At 41.4% G+C, this 25,695-nt stretch overlaps 3 protein-coding genes across 10 annotated transcripts in view; all 3 read right to left on the reverse strand.

Moving 5' to 3' along the window:
- Positions 1-3,014: 3,014 nt before the first annotated feature.
- On the reverse strand, positions 3,015-12,420 carry LOC143519428 (uncharacterized). 2 transcript variants are annotated; one of them, XM_077012832.1, is made up of 5 exons: positions 11,923-12,420; positions 11,156-11,222; positions 10,670-10,829; positions 8,482-8,611; positions 3,015-4,253 (listed from the first exon to the last, which is right to left on the reverse strand). In XM_077012832.1, exons 2-5 carry the CDS (start codon positions 11,173-11,175, stop codon positions 4,045-4,047), a joined length of 519 nt encoding a protein of 172 aa, XP_076868947.1. In that variant the 5' UTR covers positions 11,176-11,222; positions 11,923-12,420; the 3' UTR covers positions 3,015-4,044. The 2 variants fall into 2 exon arrangements, with proteins under 2 accessions (XP_076868947.1, XP_076868948.1); XM_077012833.1 differs by lacking the exon at positions 11,923-12,420 and adding an exon at positions 11,632-11,817.
- Positions 12,421-15,723: 3,303 nt separating this feature from the next.
- Positions 15,724-19,561, reverse strand: timm21 (translocase of inner mitochondrial membrane 21). Of its 2 annotated transcripts, XM_077012840.1 has the most exons (6): positions 18,743-19,551; positions 18,604-18,666; positions 18,333-18,430; positions 18,158-18,231; positions 16,650-16,755; positions 15,724-16,544 (listed from the first exon to the last, which is right to left on the reverse strand). In XM_077012840.1, the coding sequence occupies exons 1-6, from the start codon at positions 19,011-19,013 to the stop codon at positions 16,452-16,454; spliced, it is 705 nt and encodes a 234-aa protein (XP_076868955.1). In that variant the 5' UTR covers positions 19,014-19,551; the 3' UTR covers positions 15,724-16,451. The 2 variants fall into 2 exon arrangements, with proteins under 2 accessions (XP_076868955.1, XP_076868954.1); XM_077012839.1 differs by lacking the exons at positions 15,724-16,544; positions 16,650-16,755 and having other exon boundaries at positions 16,776-18,231; positions 18,743-19,561.
- A 92-nt stretch (positions 19,562-19,653) lies between these two features.
- Positions 19,654-25,695, reverse strand: part of neto1l (neuropilin (NRP) and tolloid (TLL)-like 1, like) — a 74,057-nt gene continuing 68,015 nt past the window's right edge. Inside the window, exons 10-11 of one of the 6 annotated variants that reach the window (XR_013132426.1) lie at positions 24,873-25,670; positions 19,654-23,484 (exon numbers count right to left, since the gene is read on the reverse strand). Coding sequence is in view for 5 of the 6 variants with exons in the window: in XM_077012835.1 (XP_076868950.1) it covers positions 24,887-24,947 (61 nt within the window). In the remaining variant the exon portion in view is untranslated. Of the gene's footprint in view, positions 25,671-25,695 lie in introns of all 6 variants that reach the window. The other 5 variants (XM_077012835.1, XM_077012836.1, XM_077012838.1 and 2 more) reach the window with 5 other exon arrangements.

A 25,695-nucleotide genomic window follows, 5' to 3' on the forward strand; every position in this document is an offset into this window, starting at 1 on the left:
AGCAGCGACTACCTGGCCTCTTAAAAAAATGTATTTAACAAAACAATTTTCCATTGTTTGCTGTGTCTTACGGTGCCCCTCAGTATCTGCTAATGAGGGAGAGACAAAAAACTACTAAACAAAGTGGTAGTGGTGGGGGTGGAGGTGGTGGTGGAGGTGGTGGGGGTGGAGCAGGTGCATGTGATACATCGCAGGAACGCTGTTTTTCTGACAGCATCATTTTCTACATCTTTGTGAACTAGACTGCTGCGTCAGCTCTGATCTTCCTGCTCCACCCACTCCATCTGGTGGCGCTGTGCCGCTTTCTTCTCACGCACGTGTGGGACACTCCCTTCTGTGCATGTGGCCTGCGCTGTGATTATGATTATCTGCTGCTAAGGACCAAGCGTGTGTGGGCTCCATGCTGAACATCCATCACCCACGGACCAGGCCGGGCCGGGGTGATCAGTCTGCTCGGGCCCACGCTCCATTGTGCTGCTGTCCGGTACTAATCGCCTGCTTAGTGTGTTGTGTAATGTCTGCGTTTATGGCATCGACTGTGCAGCTCAGAGGTATATTAAGTGACAAGAACGTCTGCTAGACGTCTAGACTCTGCCCGCTTCTGTGGGTATTTCAACTGCTCAAAGCACACATTTAGTGTGTAGAAGATGCTGGCTAAAAGTGTGAAGAAACATCAGAGACCTGTGTGGAAAAGCCAAAGTGCCAGAACATGAGATTCCAACTTTCAGGGCTTCAGCTGTGCCTTAAAAGTCTTGATACATAGAGAGGCTGTGATACGTAGAGATCATGGGTCTATGCTTTTCTGCAGTCCTGTTACTTTCAAATAGCCTGATCCGTGCCATGGGACACCTCCCAGTACCCCAATGAGTGATTTAAAGGATGGAGAGCAACTTATTCTTTTTAAATGTGGTCAATGCCTGTATGTCAAAACTGATAGGTTTTATTATTCAGACTTAGATGTCCATGTCACAACTGAGCTGACTGTACAACCTGGATAGAGACTCTGGTTTTGGTGATGGTGAGTCTCCCGGTGCAGGTTGTCTAGAGAAGAAGTCTCAAAGCTTCCAGGCCCTTCGCTCAGAGTGGCTCTATATGCCAGTTCAGATCCGGCTTCAATCAAGAGCCCCAAGATGGACAAGTGATCTGCTTGGGTTCCTTCAGGGTTCTGCCGCTGTGGCGACGGATGTAGGAGGAACCTCATCCCTGCCCGTCTCTGCTGAACACGAAGAGGTCCGGAGATGCCTCAGTCCGATCACACGGCAATGACTTTCACCATAAAAACACAACGTATAGCTTCCGATAGTACATCAAAAACAAGGGAAAGAAATGTTGACGTTTAACACTGAAGGGATGTAAAGGCCTGGTTTTAATCATAGGGGTTCACTGCCCCCTTGTGGCTACAAGAAGTCATACACCATTTTGGATCTTGTTTCAAATCAGAAAAACAAAAATTTTCCATAATCTGTGCACACATTCAACTGCAAATACAACCCCTGGCAAAAAGTATGGAATCACCAGTCTGGGATGAGCACTAATGAGCACTAATAAGGTCATTCCAAAGTGCAACTTGTTGGCTTTCAGAAACACTAAAAGAAACAAAAAACATTGTGGAAACAAAGTAAATGTTACTTTTATTGAGCAAGCACAGGAAAAAAAATATGGAATCACTCAATTTTGAGCAAAAACATGGAATCATGAAAAACAGATAAACAAAAGAACATTCAAAATACATCACTGGTATTTAGTTGCACCACCTTTGGCTTTTATAACGGCTTGCAGTCTCTGAGGCATGGACTTGAGTGACATGCAGTATTCTTCATCAATTTGTTGCCAACTCTCTTTGAAAGCAGTTGCCAGATCAGCTTTGCAGGTCGGAGCCTTCTTGTGGACCATTTTTTTTCAATTTTCACCACAGGTTTTCAATTGGGTTGAGATCTGGACTATTTGCAGGCCATGACATCGACTGAATGTGTCTTTCTCCAAGGAATGCATTCACTGTTTTTGCCCTATGGCACAAAGCACTGTCATCTTGAAAATTATTTCATCATCTCCAAACATCTGTTCAAATGAAGGGATGAGAAAACTGTCCAATATATCAATGTAAATGTAAACTTCCAAAATGCAAAATGTCAATGTAAACTTGTGCATTGATAGAAGAACTAACCACAGTCATCTCCCCAGGTTGTTTTCTTCAGTCCTCTTTATAAACCTCACTGGAACGGCACCAAACAAGTTCCAGCATCATCACCTTGTCCAATGCAGATTCTTGACTCAACACTGAAGATAACTTCCATCCAGTCATCCACAGTCCATGATTGCCTCTCCTTAGCACATTGCAGTCTTGTTCTTTTCTGTTTAGGTGTCAATGATAGTTTTCTTTCAGCTTTCCTGTACTGAAATCCCATTTCCTTTAGGTGATTTCTTATGGTTCAGTCACATACATTGGCTCCAGCTTCCTCCCATTTATGCTTCATCTGTTTAGTCTTTTTCTAGATAAATGGCCTTAAGTTCTTTGTCTTGATGCTTGGAGGTCTTTCTTGGTCTACCAGTACGCTTGGCTTTAACAACTATTTCATGCTGTTTGTATTTGGTCCAGATCTTGGATACAGCTGACTGTGAACAGCCCACATCTTTCTTTTAGTGTTTCTGAAAGCCAACAAGTTGCATTTTGGAATGACCTTATTAGTGCATCATGTTTTTGATCCGAGTTTGTTCCACAGAATAAAATGTCTGAATGAGTACTCATCCCAGACTGGCGATTCCATACTTTTTGCCAGAACTTGTATTTACTGGGACGACGCATTTCTCACAAACCATTTTGGCCATTGTCATTCCCCCCCATTTATTAGAAATCTGATGACAAGCTTATGTCATGAATACAAGAAGAATATGAACAGTACATTAGCTTTGGTAATTTACAATTATCAGGATTAAGACTTGGGAGAAAACAATGATGAAATGATGGCATAGAGGAGACGTTGTAAGAGAGAAATAATGACACCCTGTACAGCTCATATTTCTGAATCTCATTGGTTTAATAAAAAAGTATTGATCCCATTACGTTAACCTGAAAGATCAACAACTGCAGGGTTGACTCCTTACAGTCTTCTTCAAAACACTTTAATACGAAAAAACAACTTGTTAGATCACACATTGGACATACATCATTACCATACACACAGACAACACGTCCCACCCCAGCCACAAAATAAAGTTCATTCATGTGGGGATTATGTGGCCCATATGCATATAAAAACAAAAAAAATAATCACTGCCGTCACCCGACATGTTTAAGCCACTCCCACTGCATTTACATGCACCACCATTAGCCAAGAGGCCACACCCACTTCAATGATTATACCTGCCATTTACAAAACATAAAAGGTAAGGCCATTAGAAGACAAAGGTGCAGAGGAACTGTACTTCAAATTGTCATCACAGAAGCGGAGGTTGTGTATAAGAGCGAGGTCAAACCTCCTTACACGACCCTCTTCCTTTGGGCCTTTGGACCGGCATCCCCGGGCTTCCCTCCACAAGGCTGCGCTCGACAGCGCACCATCAACAAGTCTATATACAGTTTACTTGGCCGTGTCGCTGAACACACGACTCCCCTCCTTGGGATTACAGGTAAGAAAGAAAAGCTGAAATGCATATAGGACTAGATTACTGCATGTGGTGTGTGTTACATGAGTAAGAGTAATGCTGGTTATATAAGAGAAAACCACAATAAGGCATGGGTGAACTCAAAGCACCCAGACGAGGTCTTGCAGTACAACATCATGCCAGAAGAGGGCAGCGAAGCATTTCATTTCTCATACCATGACACAAACCAAATTATCTTACTTCCTATCAAGGGATAGAACCCATAAAAGAAAAACCTATATTCACAATAACACCCCGTAAAAAAAAAAAAAAAAAAAAAAAAAAAAAAAAAAAAAAAGAGTCCCCAGTTTAAAACAGGGGCGGGGGTAAAATGAGCTCCTGTGTGGGCTAGTGATGCCCCTTCTGTGTTCAGATCGGAGGTGGACGTAACTGAGAAGTGCACTAGCTTGCTCTCGAGTCAGGCTCCAGATGGCACTGAATGCTGGTTTCTTCTGGCTGGCTGTCTGGAGAGGTGGCACTGGGGGTGTAGGGCGGCGGGTCTTCACTGATGGTGCTGGGGTCAGCACCTTCCAGGATGGCCACGCTCTGAGAGGCATCGGTGTCGTCGCTCCGAGCGTACTCGCTGTACGGAGGAGGCTTTAGGTCATTCGCTGCATGGGAAGAAACGAGAGAGAGGTGGCGTTATACTCCATCATACGCATTAACGCGACGGTGACACAAACGGTTAAAGTAACATCTCATAAGATGCACGATGTTCCTAGCGGTTGAGACGGTTATAAAGAGACGAGGACGTTTGTGCTGGTTTTGTTTTTTGTCTTTGTCCTCCAGTTGTGCGGGAATAGGCTGTGGTTGCGTTGAATGCAGTCCCTAGGCTCGGATTTCAGCAGCACACTTGAACGAGGACTGGGTCACGTCCAGCACGGCTGCGTAACCCGCCGTCAACCCTTACCTGCTCCCCTTTTTCTGGAGCTCCTCCGCTCGCGGGGTGACGTCGACTAGCGGAGGTGCGTCAGCGAGCTCTCCGCAGAGCCTGTGATGACTCATCGTAAAAACACGAGGAGGAGGAGGAGGAGTGCACGTGCGAGCAGGAAGCCCGTTCGCCCCGGCCACACCCACACCCTTCCGCCCCGGCCACACCCACACCCTTCCGCCCCGGCCACACCCACGCGTGCTCTCCTCGGCCACACCCACACCCAGGACTGCCCCCTCACCCCTCATGCTTCTTCTTCACACAGAACGGCTGTGGTAGTATTTATCTAAGGCTTCAGATGAAATATTTCAATAGAAACAACAACAGCATGTCTAGAACAACATTAATTATCCCAATGGCTTAAACTAAATTGTTTGTGAGTAGATTAATCCAGCCATTTCTGGTATTTGTGGACTCGCTGGAATAAATTGATTACTACTGGTAGTTCTGGTACTGTGCTAAGGTCAGATTCAGTGACCAATCATGGTTAACTCCCAAACAACTATCAAACTACTGTGGCAATTTAGCAATGCTTCAAAAAACAAAACAGCCTCTGGATTTCAGTCATGTCATCATAACATCACACTTCCTGTCTCCGTATCTTCATGGCTGTGGTCTCATTTCTTTTTACTTGAAAAGAAAGTATGCTGTTAAGAGTTAAGACTGGCGTGTCCGTCCGCGTGTGTGCAGTCTATAAAGACAGTGCTTTCATATTTTAAAAAGGTACAGAACCCCTCCTCCCATGGTTGTGAAATGGGGCCTAGATTCACCTCCTGGAGTATGAGTCATACAGCCTGAATGAATGCATCACAGTTAGAAAATGCCTTAAAGGGCTGAAATATAAATGGTTTCAGTCTTTACGTTCATCTTGCCCTTGACATCTGAACACCCAAGGCAACATGGATCCCTGTCTCTCACACAGAATAAATGCTCACCTGATAGCCTTAATTCTCATTACCCATTTATAACTTCATTATACTTCATGATACTCACAATGAGACCAAACAAACCAAAACAACCCTCCGTTCTAAATTCACTTTTCCCCTTTAAGACGGGCTGAAAGCAGGTTACATTTCTATGTCACACGGTAATTTCCCTGTGCCCACTTTTGAGAGCGCAGTGGTTTCATGTGGGGGGAGGTTGTTCCTCTTAGCACACAATACAGTGTTCCTGTGAACCGAAGTGGGCTAGCCATGCTACAGGCTGCAGAACACACCCTTCTGCTTCTGTTTGGTTTTGACGTTGGTCTGTGCAAACAGGGGGTTACGCAAACAGGGGTTTGAAACACCTGAAAATGTGCAACAACTCATGCTAAAGATCACACGGGCATTTTAACAAAAGCTGTTTTCATAACAGAGCTCTAATTATTTGTGTGTGTGTGTGTGTGTGTGTGTGTGTGTTCGTCCCTTCCAGACGGAAGTGTACAACAAAGCTCAGATCCTCTGGGACTGATAAGTAGTGGTGGACCATCAAAACATGAAGACAGGAGAGAACATGCAGAGATCTGCGGTGCTAATAGACACGGCCGTCCCAAGTGAAGAAGACGGCCCGAGACAGTGAGGAACACGAGGAGATGGACGAACACCAGGGACTGTAAGAGGCAACAGTGAGAAGGTTAACTCCACGGCTGTCCCAGTGGCTACAGGGGCACATGGCAATGTGACCCTTAAGCTGGAGGAGTGATCTGAGCATTTCTCAGGAATGAAAACATTCATCTCAATCTAGCACAATACCAGGAACAGCAAAAGTACTGCACCCACACTCTGAAACTCTCCCGCACCCGGCAGAAGGAGAGAGATATGACCTACAGCCTGGGTGAGACAGCAATGAATTATACATGTAGATCATTAAAAGCAAACTCATTTCTGCCCTTGCTGCGGTCAACAGTGCGCCCGGCCCTGTGGGAGTGCTGCTTACTGCCGCGTACGTGAGTCGCTGAAGCGTTTATCCTGGTGCTCAGAGAGGAAGGAGAGACGGAGGGATCACACCCGCTGAAAAGTCTCATCACAACGCCACGCCCGACACATTCCACACACTCACGCTTTCTGAAACAAAAGCCCTTCCGCACGAGGTCGGTACAGAGGAATACGCATTCAACTGACCCTGACTAAAGGATTTCTTTTTTTTTTTTAACCAGGCTAATGCAATTGTAATCTTGCCAAACACAGGTGATTGCATCTGAGCAAGTAAGGTAAAGCAAATCTTCACTACAGTGGCCTCGACTGGAGAGGAATTAGTTCCTAATCTAGTTTATAATCAAATATGTTGACTCTGGGCCTCAACACAAAACAACACCCAACATTTGTAATATGTTAATTCATTGACACTGTCCAGATCAGGATCAATTAAACATACAGCTGTTTCAGTTCAGAGTAAAATTCAGAAATACAATACTCAATGAGATCAGGTATGGTGATTTAATGAGACCGAAGCTTTTTTTTTTCTCCAAAGTTTAGATCTTCAGAATGTTAACAAATAAGCAAAGCATCAAATGACCGTTAAAGTGTTAACAAGAGCTTCACTGTTATTATGCTAATGTCACTCTGAAGGTGTGTGGTTGTTGTTTTAAAGAAAATGACTCATGAGTTGCAAAACGAGGACAATCATGACGCAGGGAGCTGTTGAGTCATTTTCATGGGCACCAGGGGTCCCCTCACCGAGTGCTCAGGGAGGGAATGGTGAGATATCCATCAGTAGCCATGACAGGAATCACACTGAAGGACCACCGATCAGAACCAAGCCTGACAGAGAAGTTCACATACAATCCACTGTGTATTCAAAACGCAAGAAATGTGGTCAGGGTTCCACACCTTCAGAACACAACACATGTCTGCCAGCACTCCAGCCCTGGATGCCATGGACAATCTGGAGTACCCAGAACCTTCTATAGCCTCTGTAGCACCTCCTCTCATCTCTCCTCCACGTACCTGCCTCCTGCTGCAATTCAGTAGCTGCTGCTCTAGAATAACCTTTGCCACACTACAATTTGAAACCCGATAATTAAGAATCGTTCTATATTTGGCTGGCCAGAGACCTCCGTCCTACTCCCAAGCTCTTCCAAGATGTCACAGAATCCTTCCAGCGATGTGTTTGCAGTGCAGATGAACACATATCCACCATGTTCTCCCACACAGAGACAGAGGAGACTGGTGTTCATCTTCACCCAGTCCAGGGACCAATGCCACCCGTCCCATTGGCTGATCATTAATGTACGGGCAAGAGTTGTTTATGAACCATACACCTGTCTGAGTGATTGAGTCAGTGATTCTTCACAAATTCACGAGCTTTTAAGAATATAAATGGATCATGTGTAGTGTGGTTTTTGTGAATGACAAGGTACTTGTGTTACAAACCGTCAGAAACCGAGCTCATAATTCAAACACCTCCCACCGTCATCACTTCCTTATACGACCCACTCACTCAATGTACAGAAATACCGAGAAACTCTCACCCGCACACGGCTTCACACTCTATATGCAACACAATGTTTCCTTCATCCTTTCATGTCGGAAACCCCCCCCCCCCCCCCCCCCCCCCCCCCCCACCATTCTGGTCTCTGTGTTTCCCCATTGCTATCATACCATACAAGCAAAACCCCCATCGCCACAGAGAAGGAGGTTGATTCACCAGAGAAGTTCTAGTGCACGTTTTAGTTAAAAAAGCCAGCAGCAGCCTACATCGGTTCTTCAACTTTAATAAATTTTAATAAAAGTGTTAACGACCTGCACACAGATAAACACATTTCAAAACCACCATGCTACGTTATGTTGAAATCCCTGTGTAAATCAATCTTCGGAATAAAAAAGAAGCACCTTTAATTAACTTTCGTCTTCCCAAATGTTTCCAACGTACCGTTCCGTGAGAAAGGCTGAGGTAATTCTGTGAGCATAACCAATGGGTGCTCTTACCTCCAGACACAGCTTCATAGGGCGGAGGCATGTCTAGGTGTGAGAGGGAGGAGGCGGGGTGGAGGGAGGCGGAGGGTTCCCCCACCGAGCCGTCGTCCTGCACGCTGTACCAGCTGGGCCAGATCGACGTCTGCGCAACAGAAAAACGCACGCATCACACATAAGACACACTCCCATAGAGCAGCAGGAAACTGCTTTTAATTTTTTTTGTCTTCTGGAAAACCCTAAGCATATATTCTCACACAGCTAAAACAATGAATGATCATCACAGAAGTGATTCACTGTCCATTCACTTATTCGCTCTGTATTACAATAATTTATTTTACAATTACTTCCCTACTCAGTACAACCTAATCAAATATTATAAAATTCCCTGGTCATTATAACAGTATTAAATTACATTGTTAATTTTGTCCTGTGCTAGCAACATTTGATCATCTTCCATGTTCCTGGCAGCCCATACTCAACATTTCAGTTGTTTCAACAAGTTTCCTCAACACACGAGCATGTTTGGTGTCAAACAAAGGTCAGATACATTATCAAAGGAAAGAATGATGAACTTCAACTGCAACACCAGGTTTATGTCTAAACACACCAACACAGTCTGGGAGCTCTACAATGTCTCCAAGGACTTTTCATGTAATAAAAAGAGGTTGTCCGTTGCATACTGCCGCAAATTCTGGAATTGAGATTAACTGCTGAATTGACCTGAGGTCATTTCCTGTGACGAGAGAGCTGCAAAGCACTTTAAAAATACAAAACCAAAAAATGTTCTGCCCTGTACAACATGGTGAACAGACGACAGCTCAGGACCAACGAGTGCAGCAATGCACAACAAAGCAAAAGTTCTTCAAAGAGCATGATGGCAGACGTGAGATCAACTGCCTTCCAGATACGGGTGCATCAATTCTACATCAATACTTCCAATCCATGGAGAAAAAACCCCTTAAAGCTAGAACACTAATTGAACATCACTTGTCATTGAATTTAATAATTTCATAACTACTTTTATAAACAAGAAGCAGAACGAGAAAGAGCTATGGTATATTATTTCACACCTTCTGAAAGATAACCAACCATAACTGGGTCTACACAATTAGGATGTCTTAAAATGTGTCAGTAAGATGCCGTGGCAGAAATACAGTGCGTCACTGCACTAAGTATTGTAATTCATAGTTATGCACCATTATTCTTCATTCTTATATTCTGAATAAAGGCTAAGGCGTCACTGTAAACATCTAAAGAGCACTGGTATATGGTAACAGCTGGTTATGGCCTCCCAGACAACAATTCCTCAAGGCTCTTCACATTTCAGGCCTTATCTCCAAACATCACTGCACTGAACAGCACACTGATTCTACCAGGACATGTAATAAATAACGGAGCACGTGGTGGGAAATTCATGATGTGAAATGCAAAACTTGCCCCACAAACAAGTGCAAACAAAAGAGCTCCTGTAATAAATATATCTGGTGAGAATGAACATATGTGAAACTTCCTCTGATCTGGTACAGCCTCAGTGTGGTTTCATTCTTTTGCTTGGGTACAAACTCTCACAACAAAAATGCAGTTTCCTAAACCCAAGGTCAGTGTGCATGTTAAAACACGAACCTGTAAACTAAACCAAACTTTGGCTTGATAAGAGGTCTTGTTTATTTAAGTTTATTTGACTGAATTGATTTCAACTGCATGCAAAACGCTGACTCGACCCTTAACTAGCCTCTCTACAATACAAACGTTATCAGGTCTTATGCACTTTTCTACTGCACACTATCCACATACGCAATATCTACTGAACACTATCCACATACGCAATATCTACTGCACACTATAGATACACAATATCTACTGCACACTATCCACATATGCAATATCTACTGCACACTATACACATACGCAATATCTACTGCACACTATACACATACGCAATATCTACTGCACACTATACACATACACAATATCTACTGCACACTATACACATACGCAATGTCTACTGCACACTATCCACATACGCAATATCTACTGAACACTATAGATACACAATATCTACTGCACACTATCCACATACGCAATATCTACTGAACACTATCCTCATATGTAATACCTACTGAACACAGTTGGTTGAATTTGAACTAATGGCGCAGATGATAAGTGGCTCAGTTTTAGGCAAGGTCTGCAGAACACTTACATTTTGTCTTTCACACATCTGGTGTAGGTAGGCCCGTCCTCCTACTATAACAATCTGGGCATTGCGAGGGTTACTGAGGTACGCTGCCAGCTGCCTCTGTCTCGAGCGATACCAGCAGATGTAGAAGAAGATCTTTATCATAATAAAAATGATAACAACTCTGAAAAGAAAAACACATAATATTCACCAAATATCCCTGAGCAATGCACAACAACTTACACTGTACACAAGTTACAGCATTTAGTAGCGCTTAACCAATTTGATCAGCAGTAGATAATGGGGTATTAACCAGGTTAGTTGCAGGAGTGCTTCAATTAACACCAGCTATTACTGGATGGGAAACACACGCATATCTAATTTCCACAAATAGAGGCTGTTTCAGAGCAACTGACTGTCGTTAAAATCCCTGGGGACACGAATTAATAGAAATTATTAACTTTTAATGATTTGTAATAAGCCATGATGTGCATGCATCTGCCGACTTACATGTACCAGTACAACTCCATATTCTTAGTGGGAATCAATCTTCATAATCAGTCAACAGTGAGCCTGGCTAAAATCAAAACGGTACAACAAAGGAAAACACATTAACAATCAATGATGTTACACAATTACTTAACCATAAGCTAGTCTTTAAGACACCAATATATATATATATATATATATATATATATAATTGTTTCGCTAGCTATACTAGGTTAGTAATTTAAAAGCATACAGCTAGTTTAACCATCCTTCACTTTACGTCCTACTTCAACTAGTGTAAATAACTTTACACTTAATTTAAAACCAAGTAGCCAAGATAGCTAGCAACACTTAACTGGGTAGTAATCGCGCTGTACATTTAGTTAGTTAACATTACTTGGCAAAAAGTAATTTTTTTTTGGATATTTGTATATATTGTCTATCTAATTGCTGGCTGCTATGCTTCCACGCTATCTGTGCTACAGTTAGTTACATACCCATCGCTAAACTTTCACGTCGTGTAAATGTAAAGTAAAGTAAAGTAAAGTAAAGTAAACTGGTATCCTGATAGATAGCGGACGTTAAATCTCTCATTATCGACTAGCTAGTTCGGTTTGTTTGGTTCTCCAACAGGCCAACGACTCAGACGCCGTTGATAATCAGCTCTTGTAACGGTGTAGTGCAGCGAACACACTTAAGTCCGTTTAATGTAGCATTACTCGTCTATTTTAGGAGTTAACCTACTTAAGTGGCTCTAGCTACCACATTTATTGTCGAAAGCGACTCACCTTGCGCCAAGTTGCCCGCTAAGCTAAGCTACACCCGAGCGCGCCGCTACTCCGTTAGCATGCCGTGTGTTCGTTCTGCCCACTGGGTCTGAGCTAGCGGGCTAACGGGCTCGGACCGAGGACCGCGGGTCGGGCTAACGGGCCCCTGAACGCGCGGGCCGGGTGTGTTTAAGATAGACACGACGGTCTGTTTCGCTCGGTCACGGACTCTGAGTAAAATGGCTTGTGTTTCTCATGAGCCAACACACACTAAGAACGCAGCTTTCTTCTCGGTACAGCGAGACCGCTAACGGCAGCTTCCGTGAAAACACAGCGGTGAGGAGACGCCAGTCCGGGGGAGGGCGGGAGGAGACACCACCCGCAAAATGTCCTGCCAGCGAGGACAGGATGACCTTATAAACACACTTTTACTTTTTTTCACCCGTTCATTCCTAACGACACACAACTAGACGGTCTTTTACAACGCAAAGTAACCGTAACGTATTTGCCGGTGATGGTGTACCGCCTGAATAATGAGTAATATCATCACTTCTTTATTCGCCCAGGAAAACGCGAGGTTCACACACTCCCTCTTCTTTATGTTTCAGGTATAATACATCTCATAATGAAAGAAGGGAATGTTTTAGAATAATCAAGCTTATTTTTTATTTGACATTACTTTTCAAAACGGGTTCGCATTGTCTTTATAGCAGACATTGCAATAGTAAATGGGTCTGTCAGCTGGCCCGACATTTAAGCCAAATCGTATACATGTAGATACTTGGAGAACCATCCAAATTTAGCGTCTGAGTTTAACATACCATAAAGTATTCCCCCACATAATTTACGTAGCAAAACAACAGAAAGGCGTTGAGTTTTAGAATTAAATACTAATTTTAAAGAGTAACTGAAAACGTGTTTTACTTCACAGTACTTCAAGATACAATCGATAAACAAGACTGTTTTGATTGGGATACAATCAATAAACACGCATATGAATGTGTAAACCTTATGATGGCCAAAAGCGTTTGTGTCTTTTTCAAGACTCGTTTCGCTTCTGAGGTCAAACATGCGCATTTAATGATGTATTGATCAAAAAAATTCCAGCTGACTCAAACAAACAAATAAAACCCCTGAAATGTATATTGTGGACTGTGACGATAACGGGGCACATGGTGCTGGTAACCCGGGGCACGTGCCTCTCTAGTAGACCGCAGTTCTATTGTCTCACCTTCTGTGATGAGCAACCAGGCCGCCAAACAGGCGCACGGAGACACTGAATTCCTGGAATTGCTTTCGCAGCCATCCAGGTAGCTCATTGCAGTTTTATGTCTGAAAATGACTATAATTTGCAAACCAGCGGACCTAACCGGATTGACCCAACTATCATGTACCATGATGCAATCGACGTCATTATAAGGCGTGCTTTCTTTTGTGTCTGTTTTAATGTTTATCATTATTCTTGCTTGAATGTGAGATGCACTGCAGTGTCGCTTAAGGAGGCGTTTTAGAACCGTTATGTTTTAGAACCTTTTTAGTTTGTAAAACCTTTATGTTCTTTAGGTTTTTGAAAAATACAAATACAATTAATTATGGAACTGTCGCATTATGGATGTAAACTTGGCTTCAGTAAAATCTGTTTTTTTCCGGAAGTAAATTTTTTTACTGCCTTGAACTGAAAACATGCACTAGAAAGTTTGAGTGCCTTCCTGTTCTGACCTTACTCAGGAGCTACCAATGAGCCTTTTGTATTGCCGTACAATTGATATAAACATATGCAATACCGCCCCCCGCTGGTCTAGTGTATTAATAACACTTCAATAGCTCAGAATTCTGGAATTGAAATCAAGGAACTCTAATAAAGAAAATTCTTAAGCATGTAAACCACTGTCAGCAGCTATTTCAGTGGTTTTGGTAAGCCAGCAATGTGACTGGTACGTGCAAGTCAGTGTTTTTGGTAAAGGCTGCATGTTTGCTAGATTTGTTTCTCAGAAATGATTCTGTTATTAGTGTGACTAAACACATCCTATACCACCTTGAGATTAGTGCCTCCCTACACCATGGGACAGACACAGCCTGTTTAAACCACAGACAGCACAGCCTGTTTAAACCACAGACAGCACAGCCTGCTTAAACCACAGACAGCACAGCCTGCTTAAACCACAGACAGCACAGCCTGCGTAAACCACAGATGGCACAGCCTTGGTCCCTTAATTTGCAGACAGTTAACTGAAATTAACTTGCAGAGTGATGTATGTTTTTCTATTAACTTATTAACTGTGTTTGATCAAACTTGAGTCTTAGTTAAATGGTTAATTCCTCTTTTTTCATCTTTTGTATGTCCATTCTGAACATGTCCTTAACCGCCTGCCTAATCCTGGGTGTGTTCCCCTGAACATATTCTTAATTGTGTGCCCATGTGTGGTTATGTAGCACACATGTTGTGACATGCAGTTCACATGGGTGCATTTCATACTACCAAAACTTTTAGCTGTATAGCATCTCTGACTCTCATATTCAGTGCATTTACAATTATATTTTCATTTTCAGAAAAATCTCTATCCTGATATCTTTACTCAAGAAACATGAAATACTCAGGTTTAAACAGAGTACCAGATGTCAGCGCTATGAGAACTGTACTGTATTGTACTGTACTGTGACTTGCAGGGATGGGCCTCCATCCATCGGATTTGTGTTTCCAGAATATCTGGGGAATTGAGATTTGGGTCATTCTCCTAAAACCACTCCTGAATCATTTAATAATTTTATGCTAGCCCATGGGTTTAACTGTGTGCTCTTAAAGGAAACATGGTTAACTGAATGTAGTCCAGAACCACACTGAGTCAGTAACACCGATCTTCTGAAATGCTTCTCATGCCTGCCAGAAAGGTCGGGGTACAGCTGCTCCATTTAATGTCTCTCTTCAATGCAAGCAGTTCTCATTTGGTTACTTTATATCCTGTGAGTGTATCTGTGCAGTTCTAGACAGGAGTGCGAGTAATTAGGATGAGTCTACAGAGCTCCAAGGCACAGCGCACATGCTGTAAGAATTTATCCAGTCTTTTATTTCCATCAACTCTGACAGTTTTGTTATTGCTGGACAGCTGAGTTTCGCTGAGGTTCTCTGGGTAACTTTGGACTCTTCTGGTCTGTCTCATTATGGGTGTGGGAGCACACGCCGCCATAAGGTCTCAACATATCTGCCTGTTACACATATAGCTTTGTCAGATCACTAATGGATGCTCAAAGCTCAAACCCTTTCAGGACCACAGAAACCACTACAGAGAAATGCTAAAGCAATTCACTCCAAAAGAGACAATGTATGAAGGCTGAATGTAGGTATCATAAAACAAAACTTCAGATTCACAAAGGAATCTTCAAAGATAGGCTGAATGATTCAATTACAGTAATATGCAAGCAAAGTAATCCTTTCTCCGTCATAAAAACATTTGTTAGCTAAATGATGAGTTTGAGTCGTTTTGATACAGTATCACACAAACCATTAGTTCATCTACATCCATCAATGTGGGTTCTCCATCACAACACAGTTATCCTGGCTAAAACGTCAGTTACTGCTATTAGTAATAAAACCTTAATCCACATAGTGAGTTACCACAAAGCATCTACCTGCTGTCCAGTGTATCTGATGATACGCTGATGATAGTTATGAGCCAGTCAGATCCCTCTGATTATGAGGAACGAGTCAGTGGGGCACGGTCAGGCAGCTTCATTTTCTCTTTAAATAAACTGTTCAGTTTTAAGTTGATAAATTGTCTTTGAGAAAAAAAAAAATCTTTGACAAAAACCATCCCAAAGTCAAAATCCTGGAATATAATAACCTTTATTCCTTTACATCTATGTTAAGCATTTCCAATTGTGACGGTTGATGAACAGTGTTATAGAAATAAATTGACCTTCTGAAGTATCTACAGTGTGACAGGGCACACTATCCTGCTGAAAGGGCAACCGTTGCCGTGACGAGGTGGTTCATGTTAAGGTAACACCCACAACTCCAGGACCTCAGCAGCTCATTGGCCGGAGCTTCACCCTGCCTGTGCCGGCCGACGTCTTCCCACAGCACATCCTGGTCTTTCCCCCATGTAAAAGCCACATATATGGAGCCACCTGCCCACCATTTAAAGAAACGTAATCCATCAGACCAGGCTGTCTAGTTCTGGGGCTAACCTGCCCATTGTAAGTGTTTCTGTGTGCAGGGGTCAGAGAGGGTACTCTGGCCCAGTCTGTCAGAGCTGTGATGCACTATGTGTCCTGACACCTTCATGTAATAGCCATCATTAACTTTTTCAGCAATTTGTGCTACAGTAGATCTTCAGTAGGATCAGATCAGCCAACATATCCTTCAAACCCCACATGAATCAATGAACCTTGGGCAAATTAAATTACTCCATAGGTTTAATACATTTACTTCCATAATGAAAATATTAACATCCCCCAAGCCATATCCAATGGCAATCAAAACAATGAAAACACACACACACTAATTTTTAAGCTGGCACATCTCTGATTTATAGGTTCTCCAAGAAACAATCTCATCTGTTGTCCTCGACAACGATTGTCCTCCTAGGATATGTATCTACATCCACAAAAATGTAGCGGAATTCATATTTTCCAGTCTCAGGGTTCTGAAAAAAGAAAAACAAACTGAACTAATTAAGAATTTTTTTAAAGTGTTTTATAAACTATTAAATATGGTCACAAAACCAAATGGCTCTTTTTTGAGATCTCACCTGTTTTGTTTCTGAATGTACAGTTCCATGCAGTCCTGGTTCAGAACCCTCTATATAAAACTTCAGTCTCATATGTTTCTGACCATTCTTCAAATATTCAACATGACTAGAGAAAGAACATCTGTGAAGCTTCATGTGAAAAAGCCTTTTACATCTTAAAGGTATAGGTATGGCTGCTTTGTGTTTTAATTAGTTAATTATTACATAATTAATATTTTACTATTATTTTTTTTACTATTACAATAGTAGACACATACTTAATTATACATAGTAAATAATTATTATTTACTATGTATAATTAAGTATGTCTGTTAAAAGTATTGGCAGGAGAAGCAGGGCATATTATTTTTACTGCCCACATAACCAGGAGAATTTACAGTAACAGCTTATGTCATGAATACTGTACCCACTTCACTAGCTGTTTGACAACGCTGTACATGGTGGTACACGTTCAGTGATGTCATTTCACAGCGCTGTATGTGGTGGTATGTGCAGTGGCGGAGCCAAAGGGGGGGGGCAGGGGTGGCAACAGAGCCCTTGCCACCCCCAACAGAGCCCTTGCCACCCCCAACAGAGCCCTTGCCACCCCTAGTGCCACCCCACAGGGAATGGTAATTTAAAGGGAAAATATGTGTTTCCTTTCCTTCATCATTTGTATATGGACCCCTCTGATAAATCCTTGCTCACCCTTTGGCCACCCCTTGAAAAAAAGTCTAGCTCCGCCACTGGGTATGTGTTCAGTGATGTCACTACGCAGCACTGTATGTGGTGGTACGTGTTCAGCGATGTCACTACGCAGCACTGTATGTGGTGGTATGTGTTCAGCGATGTCACTACGCAGCACTGTATGTGGTGGTATGTGTTCAGTGATGTCACTACGCAGCACTGTATGTGGTGGTACGTGTTCAGCGATGTCACTACGCAGCACTGTATGTGGTGGTACGTGTTCAGTGATGTCACTACGCAGCACTGTATGTGGTGGTACGTGTTCAGTGATGTCACTACGCAGCACTGTATGTGGTGGTACGTGTTCAGTGATGTCACTACGCAGCACTGTATGTGGTGGTACGTGTTCAGTGATGTCACTACGCAGCACTGTATGTGGTGGTACGTGTTCAGTGATGTCACTACGCAGCACTGTATGTGGTGGTACGTGTTCAGTGATGTCACTACGCAGCACTGTATGTGGTGGTACGTGTTCAGTGATGTCACTACGCAGCACTGTATGTGGTGGTATGTGTTCAGTGATGTCACTACGCAGCACTATATGTGGTGGTATGTGTTCAGTGATGTCACTACGCAGCACTGTATGTGGTGGTATGTGTTCAGTGATGTCACTACGCAGCACTGTATGTGGTGGTATGTGTTCAGTGATGTCACTACGCAGCACTGTATGTGGTGGTATGTGTTCAGTGATGTCACTACGCAGCACTGTATGTGGTGGTACGTGTTCAGTGATGTCACTACGCAGCACTGTATGTGGTGGTACGTGTTCAGTGATGTCACACCTCACTTGCTGTCTCCGGCCACGGCGAGAGGTTTCTCCATAGCCCTTAATGGGTTCACCGAAAGCTCCAATGACCTGAAAGGCATAAAGTGACAACATAGCATTCCTATATGATAAAAGAAGATCACAATGACCACAATGTTTCATTTCACAATGGATTTTATAGAATGATCCACCTCTGGGTGTGATTTGCATTTATCAAAGGCCTTCCCGTAAAGTTTGCTAGGACTTGATGATGAAAACAGTTCTTGAAAGATGACATAGAGAAGTCCCCCTGTGACAAAAATCACTCCATGTTAGTTTTATTCATTTATTTTAGGTGGTTCTATTGTTATTTATTTACTAATAATTGAATATGGCTTTGTTAGAAAATCTAATCATCCCTGTGTTATGCAATGGCTATGGTTACTGTTAAAGTATATTGGTTTAAGACAATATTAACTTCACCTGTTACTCCCAGACCAACGAGGACCACTACCAAGTAAGTGAAGTCTGTGCCCGCCTGTTTAACTGCAGGAGTGAGAAACGCAAAACGTCATTAGTGCTACAATTCGTGTTAAAACACCGTTATTTGCACTGCACAAACCTTTCTGCGCCGCGGAGCCGCCTGAAGTGGGTTTGCTCTTCGAGACCGACACCTGGCTGGCGTCCTCTCCTCCTCCTTTAACGTTATTCCTGAGGCGAACTCCAGCACTAAGTCCTCGAGTTTGTAACGCAGACTTAGTTAACCCGAATAAAGCAGGACTGTATCGCCGAAATGCTGACATTTGTGGAGGCGGTGTCACATTTACGCGACTTAATATGTGCTGCATACCACATGATGTTCTGCTAAATCTGAATATAAGAGCACAAACCATCGTGTCTGACACCAAATGCTGGTTTGTCAGCTATGACTGTTTAGATGTTCAGATGGACGTCAGGTTGCTGTGCTGGTTATTTCAGTCTGACCAAACCACCAAAATCACATTAGCTAAACATTTGGCTAGTTACTCTGGCTATTTTGCAAGGCTTACTGTGCAAACAGCCCTCAAGTCCTTTTATTTAAGTAAACTTTCTTTCATGGTATAAAGTGTGCACTGTCATAAACAAAATAAACAGCAAAACTGAGAATATCAGCTAACTAGCAACGTCTGCTTAGCGAAAGACACCGACGTGAAGCCAGCGACATAGTACAACTAGATCTTGCCACATACAAAATCCTTGTCCCGTATTACCTATTGTAACTGAGCATTGTAACCACATAAACGCAGTATCTTCTTTACAAATATTGCTAGCTACATTTTAGCTGAACATAATTTATGGCCTGGTTCAAAAATACAATAATGTATTACTCGCTGCCTTTAGTTCCGTTTCCGGGAACCTGCAGGTTCCTGTTGAGGTGGCTTCACGGCCTTGTACAAGGCGCTTGTGTGAGGGTCACTGTTCACCAGAGGTGTAGCTAACATGTTGGGCAGGGATTAGAAAATCATTTGTACTTCTTTGTGTACTCATTTGTGTTCTTTTTAGAAAATGAAAAGAAAAAAAACAGATAAAGTTTATATTGCTTGGCGTAAAGAACCCCCAAAGAACCGCAAGGCAGGTTTCATATTCTTTGTAAAATCATACAGGACCCTGATATAATAAGCAGGATGAAATATTGTTCCAACATAATTATTAATGTCACTTTATTGAAAACGACCTGTCAAGGTCCAGGACATATCTAATGTTTAACCAAGTCAAGACCTTTTGGCAAATGAGTACATAGATGTTTGTTTCATGTTAAAGAAAACCGAGGAAAAAAGGTGTGCTTCTTCTCTTCTTCTTAAAAAACAAACAAAAACAAGAAGATGAAAATCGTCTTGGGTAGACAAAAATTTTTTGTTAAGGTATGCATAGACAACACATTCTGACCTCATTTTTTTTTTGTAAATTGTGGTTCAAATTTTCAAAACAGCAGGGACTCCACATTATTTCATTGTGTTCATAAAAACGTGTATAATGGTGATAAAATTCTTCCCAGGCTGGTGTGAGAATATTAGAAAACATCACAGAAAAACATTTACGACTCAGGCTTTAACAAACATCTGCTTATCAGCCGATGAACATCACACCACGTGACACCACGTGACACCGCGTGACACCACGTGACACCGTGTGACACCACGTGACACCATAGTCTTCACGGCTTCACCTCAGGCTCACATTTGCATCAACACTAATACGGTTTAGTTTCTTAGTACAGTTTATATTCAAAGGTTCTTTTGCATTACAGTAGTTTTTTAACGGTCACACAAGAAAATTAAACATGTCTGATAAAATCCCCAAACACACATGAAAAAGCAAATAAACAAAAACAATCTGGAGAATGTCATGACAACCCCACCAACGCCCCTTACTCACAATAACCCGCCCCAAGCCAAAAATATACCCAACCACCATGTCTGGATTTCACTTCGTTGTCTAGTGTTGTAGACTGTAGACATACTGACTAGGCACTGACTTGTTGACATAATGTTCAGTGGCTTAACAATTTTAGTCAGTATACAAGTTAGTGCCATTCTCCAAACAGGCACAAGGAATCACAGACAACCCCCCTGATTTGATCACAATCCAGTTGACTGTCACCAAATGCAAGTTCTCTCAGTAGGGGGGCTTTACGAGTTACTCCCTTAAGCTGTCACACTGGGAGAGAAGCAGGCCAATGAAGCATGTGCCTGTAGAAAAATGAAAACACTATTAGATCAGTTCCACAATCTCCCATTTCACCTTTGAAGTGATGTTCTTCATATTAATGATTTTGCACAGGAAAAAAATACCAAAGATGGTCCAACAAAGGTAAACAGCTTCCATTAACATAATTCCATTTAAATACATTATGCTAATAGTTGGCTGCTATCTTCTATTGGTTGGCAGCAATTTCTGCATAATTTACCTGCTCCATTAAACATTTCAATTAAGTTTCTTTGTGCTTGAAACCTAACATGATTCTGAGATAAATGTTTGGTTTCATTAGCAATGGTAATGATCATTTTAAGACCATTTCAAAACATTTTAGGATACTTAGTTGATACAGTGGCATAGCCAAGAATTAACCTTATGGGGTGTGTGGAAAAATACTAATTGAAGTTGCCATGTAAATTACTTTGACACGTGTAATAAAGTATTAGTTTTAGAAGCTGTTATAACATTCAAAGTTTGTAATTTCATTATTTAAGGCACAATCTATTGTCAATCAATCTTGTCATATTAAAAACATTAATAAGTGTAAGAAATGAAATACATTTATAGCGGTTTCATTGCTTTGAACTTTGAATCAGATTTGAACTGAAGAAATAGCTTTTTTTCAAACAGAATAAATGCATGGCACTGATTGGGTAATTGGGTAGTTTCTGACTATAGCACCTGTTAGCCAATAAAGTGTGATTAAATACACTGTTGGATGGCTATTTGGCATCTGTGGCTTTGACCTTTAATGAACATCATGTAGTGTGCAAAACATATTCACTTTACATGTACAGTATCACACACACTGTGTTTGCTTTATACTTTACATGTACAGTATTACACACACTGTTTGCTTTATAGTTTACATGTGCAGTATCAAACACTGTGTTTCTGTTTTATACTTTACATGTACAGTATCACACACACACTGTGTTTGCTTTCTACTTTACATAAAAAGTATCACACACCGTGTGTGTTATACTTTACAGAAACAGTGTTAGCTGTGTTTCTGAATAATCCTTTATTAAATTTGTGGAACTGTCATAATTCAGATTTCAGGTGACATTAACCCCCCAGGTACTTCAGTGGTTTCATCTACTGATACATAATCTATTCTATAGGCTCTTTCTCCACCGTTTATGTCTGATATTGGAATATTCCTTAACGATTAATATAATGGGTAATAGTTATAATTATAGAGTAAAATATAGAGTAAAAGACTAAACATGCTGTAGTATTTGCTTAGAACAGTCTACCGCCAATACATAATGGACCTGGGACATAAAATTGGGGACTATACCCACATCATACATGCGTGTGGCCTTGATCACTTGGTATTATCACAATACAGTACAAAAATGACCTGCAGCAGAGGACATTTTGGTAAGACATTCTGTCTTCAAAATTATTAACTAAAAGTATGAATGTTTGTATAGAGGTGTACTAATGCATTTATAACCCTCATATAAGTGCTTCCGTTATTATTCTTTATGATTACCATCATCTGCTAGTAGCAGAGGAAATATATGACATTTGTCTTCAGAGATAATAAAGAAGTTCATCACAATATAATTTTAGCACAAATTGGCTGATATTTAATATTTAATTCATAACATGCTAATAACAATAACATTTTCTTAAATGTCATCAAAATCTCAAACTACTGTGATAAGTGAAAATGTTAAAGAACTATGCTTTTGATTTCATGACTTAGGCCAGATGATGTAAGAAACATGAAAAGGATACTTTTCAAGGTTTATTATTTTCACTTCAGACACAAATTGTGTTAAATGTTGTTTCAAACAATTCAGTTACAAAAGCTTTTTATTTGTTTACAAAGGTTATGTGCCACTAAAAGGTGGCAAAAGTTACTGTATTTGCTATCAAAGTTACTGTATTTGCTATCAAAGCCCCTGCACCTTTACTGCAGAACTGTCCAATTACAATGAAACAACCTTAAATTAGAGTAGCTACATATATTCTAACATTAATTAGGATTTTAGCATGCATTTAGTATAGACCTTAGCTTGGTAAGGGATGTTAATGTAATTTGCATTGATTTTGATTAGTTCTTCAGTATGTTAGTCCAGGGGGGAGTGTTGTGCAGGAGCAGGTGCTAAATGTCATGTCAAGTGGACAAAAAACATGCAAGTTGAAAAAGCATAAAATGTTTTTCCGAGGTTGCCGTAACATACGTAGACTACAGATCTGGTGTTCAGTACCATCGAACCAGTGTAAAGAAAAGCTTGTTCTAAAATAACAAATTCATGCACTAGGATATTAACAGGAAAGACTCATCCACACTTATTAATAGAAGTGAAATAGTTCTGTGTCTGTTAACATTTACATAATGTCATTTCCAAGCATCAGTTGAAAGGATTAGAAAAATCTAACGTTAAAAGCTTAACGGTTTCATGTGTCTAAATTCAAGTTTCAGATATTTCAAACGATGTTTCCTAGAAGTCTTTTTGTCATTGCCACTGTATCCTGGGTCCTGACTGTGCAGTATTTACACTGGTAGTGTGTTTTGGGAGGCCCTATGTCTGTCGGTATCGTCGTGCTGGTGTGTGTGGGCCGCTCCACATTTCACTGAATCCCGTTCATACTGATCCGTTTTCAAGAGGTCTATACGACAGAGACAATGCAACACAACGTAGAACATGAGAAGGAGACACAGAGGAGACATTTCACAGAGCAGGCACTAAATAATACGGTAAATTAAATGCAGAATAATACGCTACATAATCGCTAAATAAAACACTACGTAAAACACCAACATCAGTGCATTACCCTCAACACTAACGCCAACACTAACTGGAAACGTATTCGTTCGTCACAACTGAAAATGAAGGTGAGACGGGGTCAAAGGGCATGAGGACAGGGTTTCCTAACACCTGCACCACGTCACCACAGTGTCACGGCGAATCAGAATCACTGGTACTTACGTGGCCCAGTGTGTGTGTTAAAAAATCTGAAATATATCATATTTTTTAAACATTTACCACAACTAGATGAAAATGTGCTCTATAAGATGTGAAAATCCAAACTGAACACAGTCTATTTAAGTCAAATAGGCTCCATATATTTCAACATGTAGAACAGGTGACTCAAAAGTGTCTGTCTGGGACACCGTATGGATGTCACCTCGGACAGACAGTGACAGTACAGTTGTAGCTGAATTAATTGATTTTATACAATTTTGACATGAAAATATATATTTTTTAGATGTAGCTTTGTTAATCAAAATGGTAAAGACAGATTTTTTTTTATCCGTAAATGTGGACGTAATTGTTGAATGAAATATGGATTAGTGAGGGTGGTAAATGTTTCTGTGGGAACAAAAGGAAGAGGCCTTAAGAAACCCTGCATTGTGAAATGCCGTACACATAAAGTCTGTTTAGGACAGATGTGTTTCACCACATATAGACACACATAATACCCTTAACTGCACTGTCAAGGAATATCATATACCATGAAGGAGCCCTGGTTGGTGTGTCTGTAAGAGATGGGCAGTGTCAATCAACCACATCCATTCCTGGGCACCATCGTTATGAGGTGTGTTCCAGCCACGGCTTGGCTCAAGGACAATGGCGTGGTGTGTTAGGTGAACATATGTCTGTATGTCACTACCACGGGGAAACGGCTGAGCCCACAAGCACAAACAGCACGCTTCATAACAAGCTTCATAACACTTCATAATGCTTCATTACAAGCTTCATAACGCGTGGTGTCTGCTTGGAGGAGTGGTTGAAACTGTATCTGCCTCAGGAGATCCATCACTGAAACAGAAACCAACGTAGGGATCCCATGCGCATGACCAGACGAGGATGTACAAGGGCAAATGTAAAGAAACCAAAATGCAGAAGATAAAAGGGTAGAAGAGACGTCACGGAACTTCACCAACAAGCAAGACGGTGTAACAACCTTTACGTGAATGGAAAAAAAACACATACCTCACGATGGTTACACAAAATAGAACAGACATGACTGAAATGGGAGTTAAGAGGGCTTACCTTCTGATTGTCTCTTACACCCTAGTTGTGTTGTACTCAGATTCATGTTTGCTTAGAGACCCAATGAGGCAGTACCTGAAATATCATTGCTCTTACATTTAATATCTCAATGTCCCCTTGCACAGAGAGAATTATTATCCATAATAAGTCTGTTTGGGGGGGCTAACACTCTTGCATGCACACACTGGAAGAGATAAATTCTCAGTGACACAAAGTAAAAGCACATCAAATGTGTAACCAAAGGCGTGATTTTTGTTTTAGAGAAATCCAGTATGATAACTAAACACTTCAAATTCTCCAGCAGTCAGGTTGCAAAAAATACAGTAAAGTTAGTTCAGATTCAGAACAGATTCATGCCATAGCTGTTTTTTTTTAGAGTAGGTCCTTTTTCTCACTAACAGCATAAGTAGCAAATATTGCAATATTATCTTTATCTATACAGCTATACATTTTTCTTAAAGTGCATTCTTGTGGCCTACATTTATCGCAAACACTTCAAGGTGGTTTCGGTGTATGTTAGGTAAAAAAATCTGTTAAGAACTGTAGCTATGCCAAAACTGTCAGCCCTTTTGAGAAAGTAAACACAGGTTTATCACAATCAACCTCTGAACAAAAGAGGTCTCTGTCAGATAGGATCCAAAGCTGTCTCCATGCATCTGGGAGAATTCAGATGACCTTCATTAAATGGCCACGTTATCCCGTACAGGCGGCGGGATCTAGACATGTAAAGGGATCGGAGCACGGTACACATGCAGCCTTCACGACTTGCTGTGTCCCTTCAGCCCTTAAAAACGACTGCTGAGGTGGGAAAGATCAACACAAG

The sequence above is a fragment of the Brachyhypopomus gauderio genome, chromosome 7, assembly GCF_052324685.1.
Source record: "Brachyhypopomus gauderio isolate BG-103 chromosome 7, BGAUD_0.2, whole genome shotgun sequence".
NCBI classification, from domain to species: domain Eukaryota; kingdom Metazoa; phylum Chordata; class Actinopteri; order Gymnotiformes; family Hypopomidae; genus Brachyhypopomus; species Brachyhypopomus gauderio.

Excerpts from the sequence above, each read along its gene's own strand:
- timm21 (XM_077012839.1), bottom strand. The coding sequence starts at position 19,013 with ATGGTTTGTGCTCTTATATTCAGATTTAGCAGAACATCATGTGGTATG. Across the intron at positions 18,667-18,742 it reads CGGCTCCGCGGCGCAGAAAG|TTAAACAGGCGGGCACAGAC; the intron begins GTTTGTGCAGTG and ends TCACTCCTGCAG. Across the intron at positions 18,232-18,332 it reads AATGCAAATCACACCCAGAG|GTCATTGGAGCTTTCGGTGA; the intron begins GTGGATCATTCT and ends TATGCCTTTCAG.
- LOC143519428 (XM_077012832.1), bottom strand. The coding sequence starts at position 11,175 with ATGGAGTTGTACTGGTACAT. Across the intron at positions 10,830-11,155 it reads ATGGAGTTGTACTGGTACAT|AGTTGTTATCATTTTTATTA; the intron begins GTAAGTCGGCAG and ends TTTTCTTTTCAG. Across the intron at positions 8,612-10,669 it reads AGATGTGTGAAAGACAAAAT|ACGTCGATCTGGCCCAGCTG; the intron begins GTAAGTGTTCTG and ends TCTGTTGCGCAG.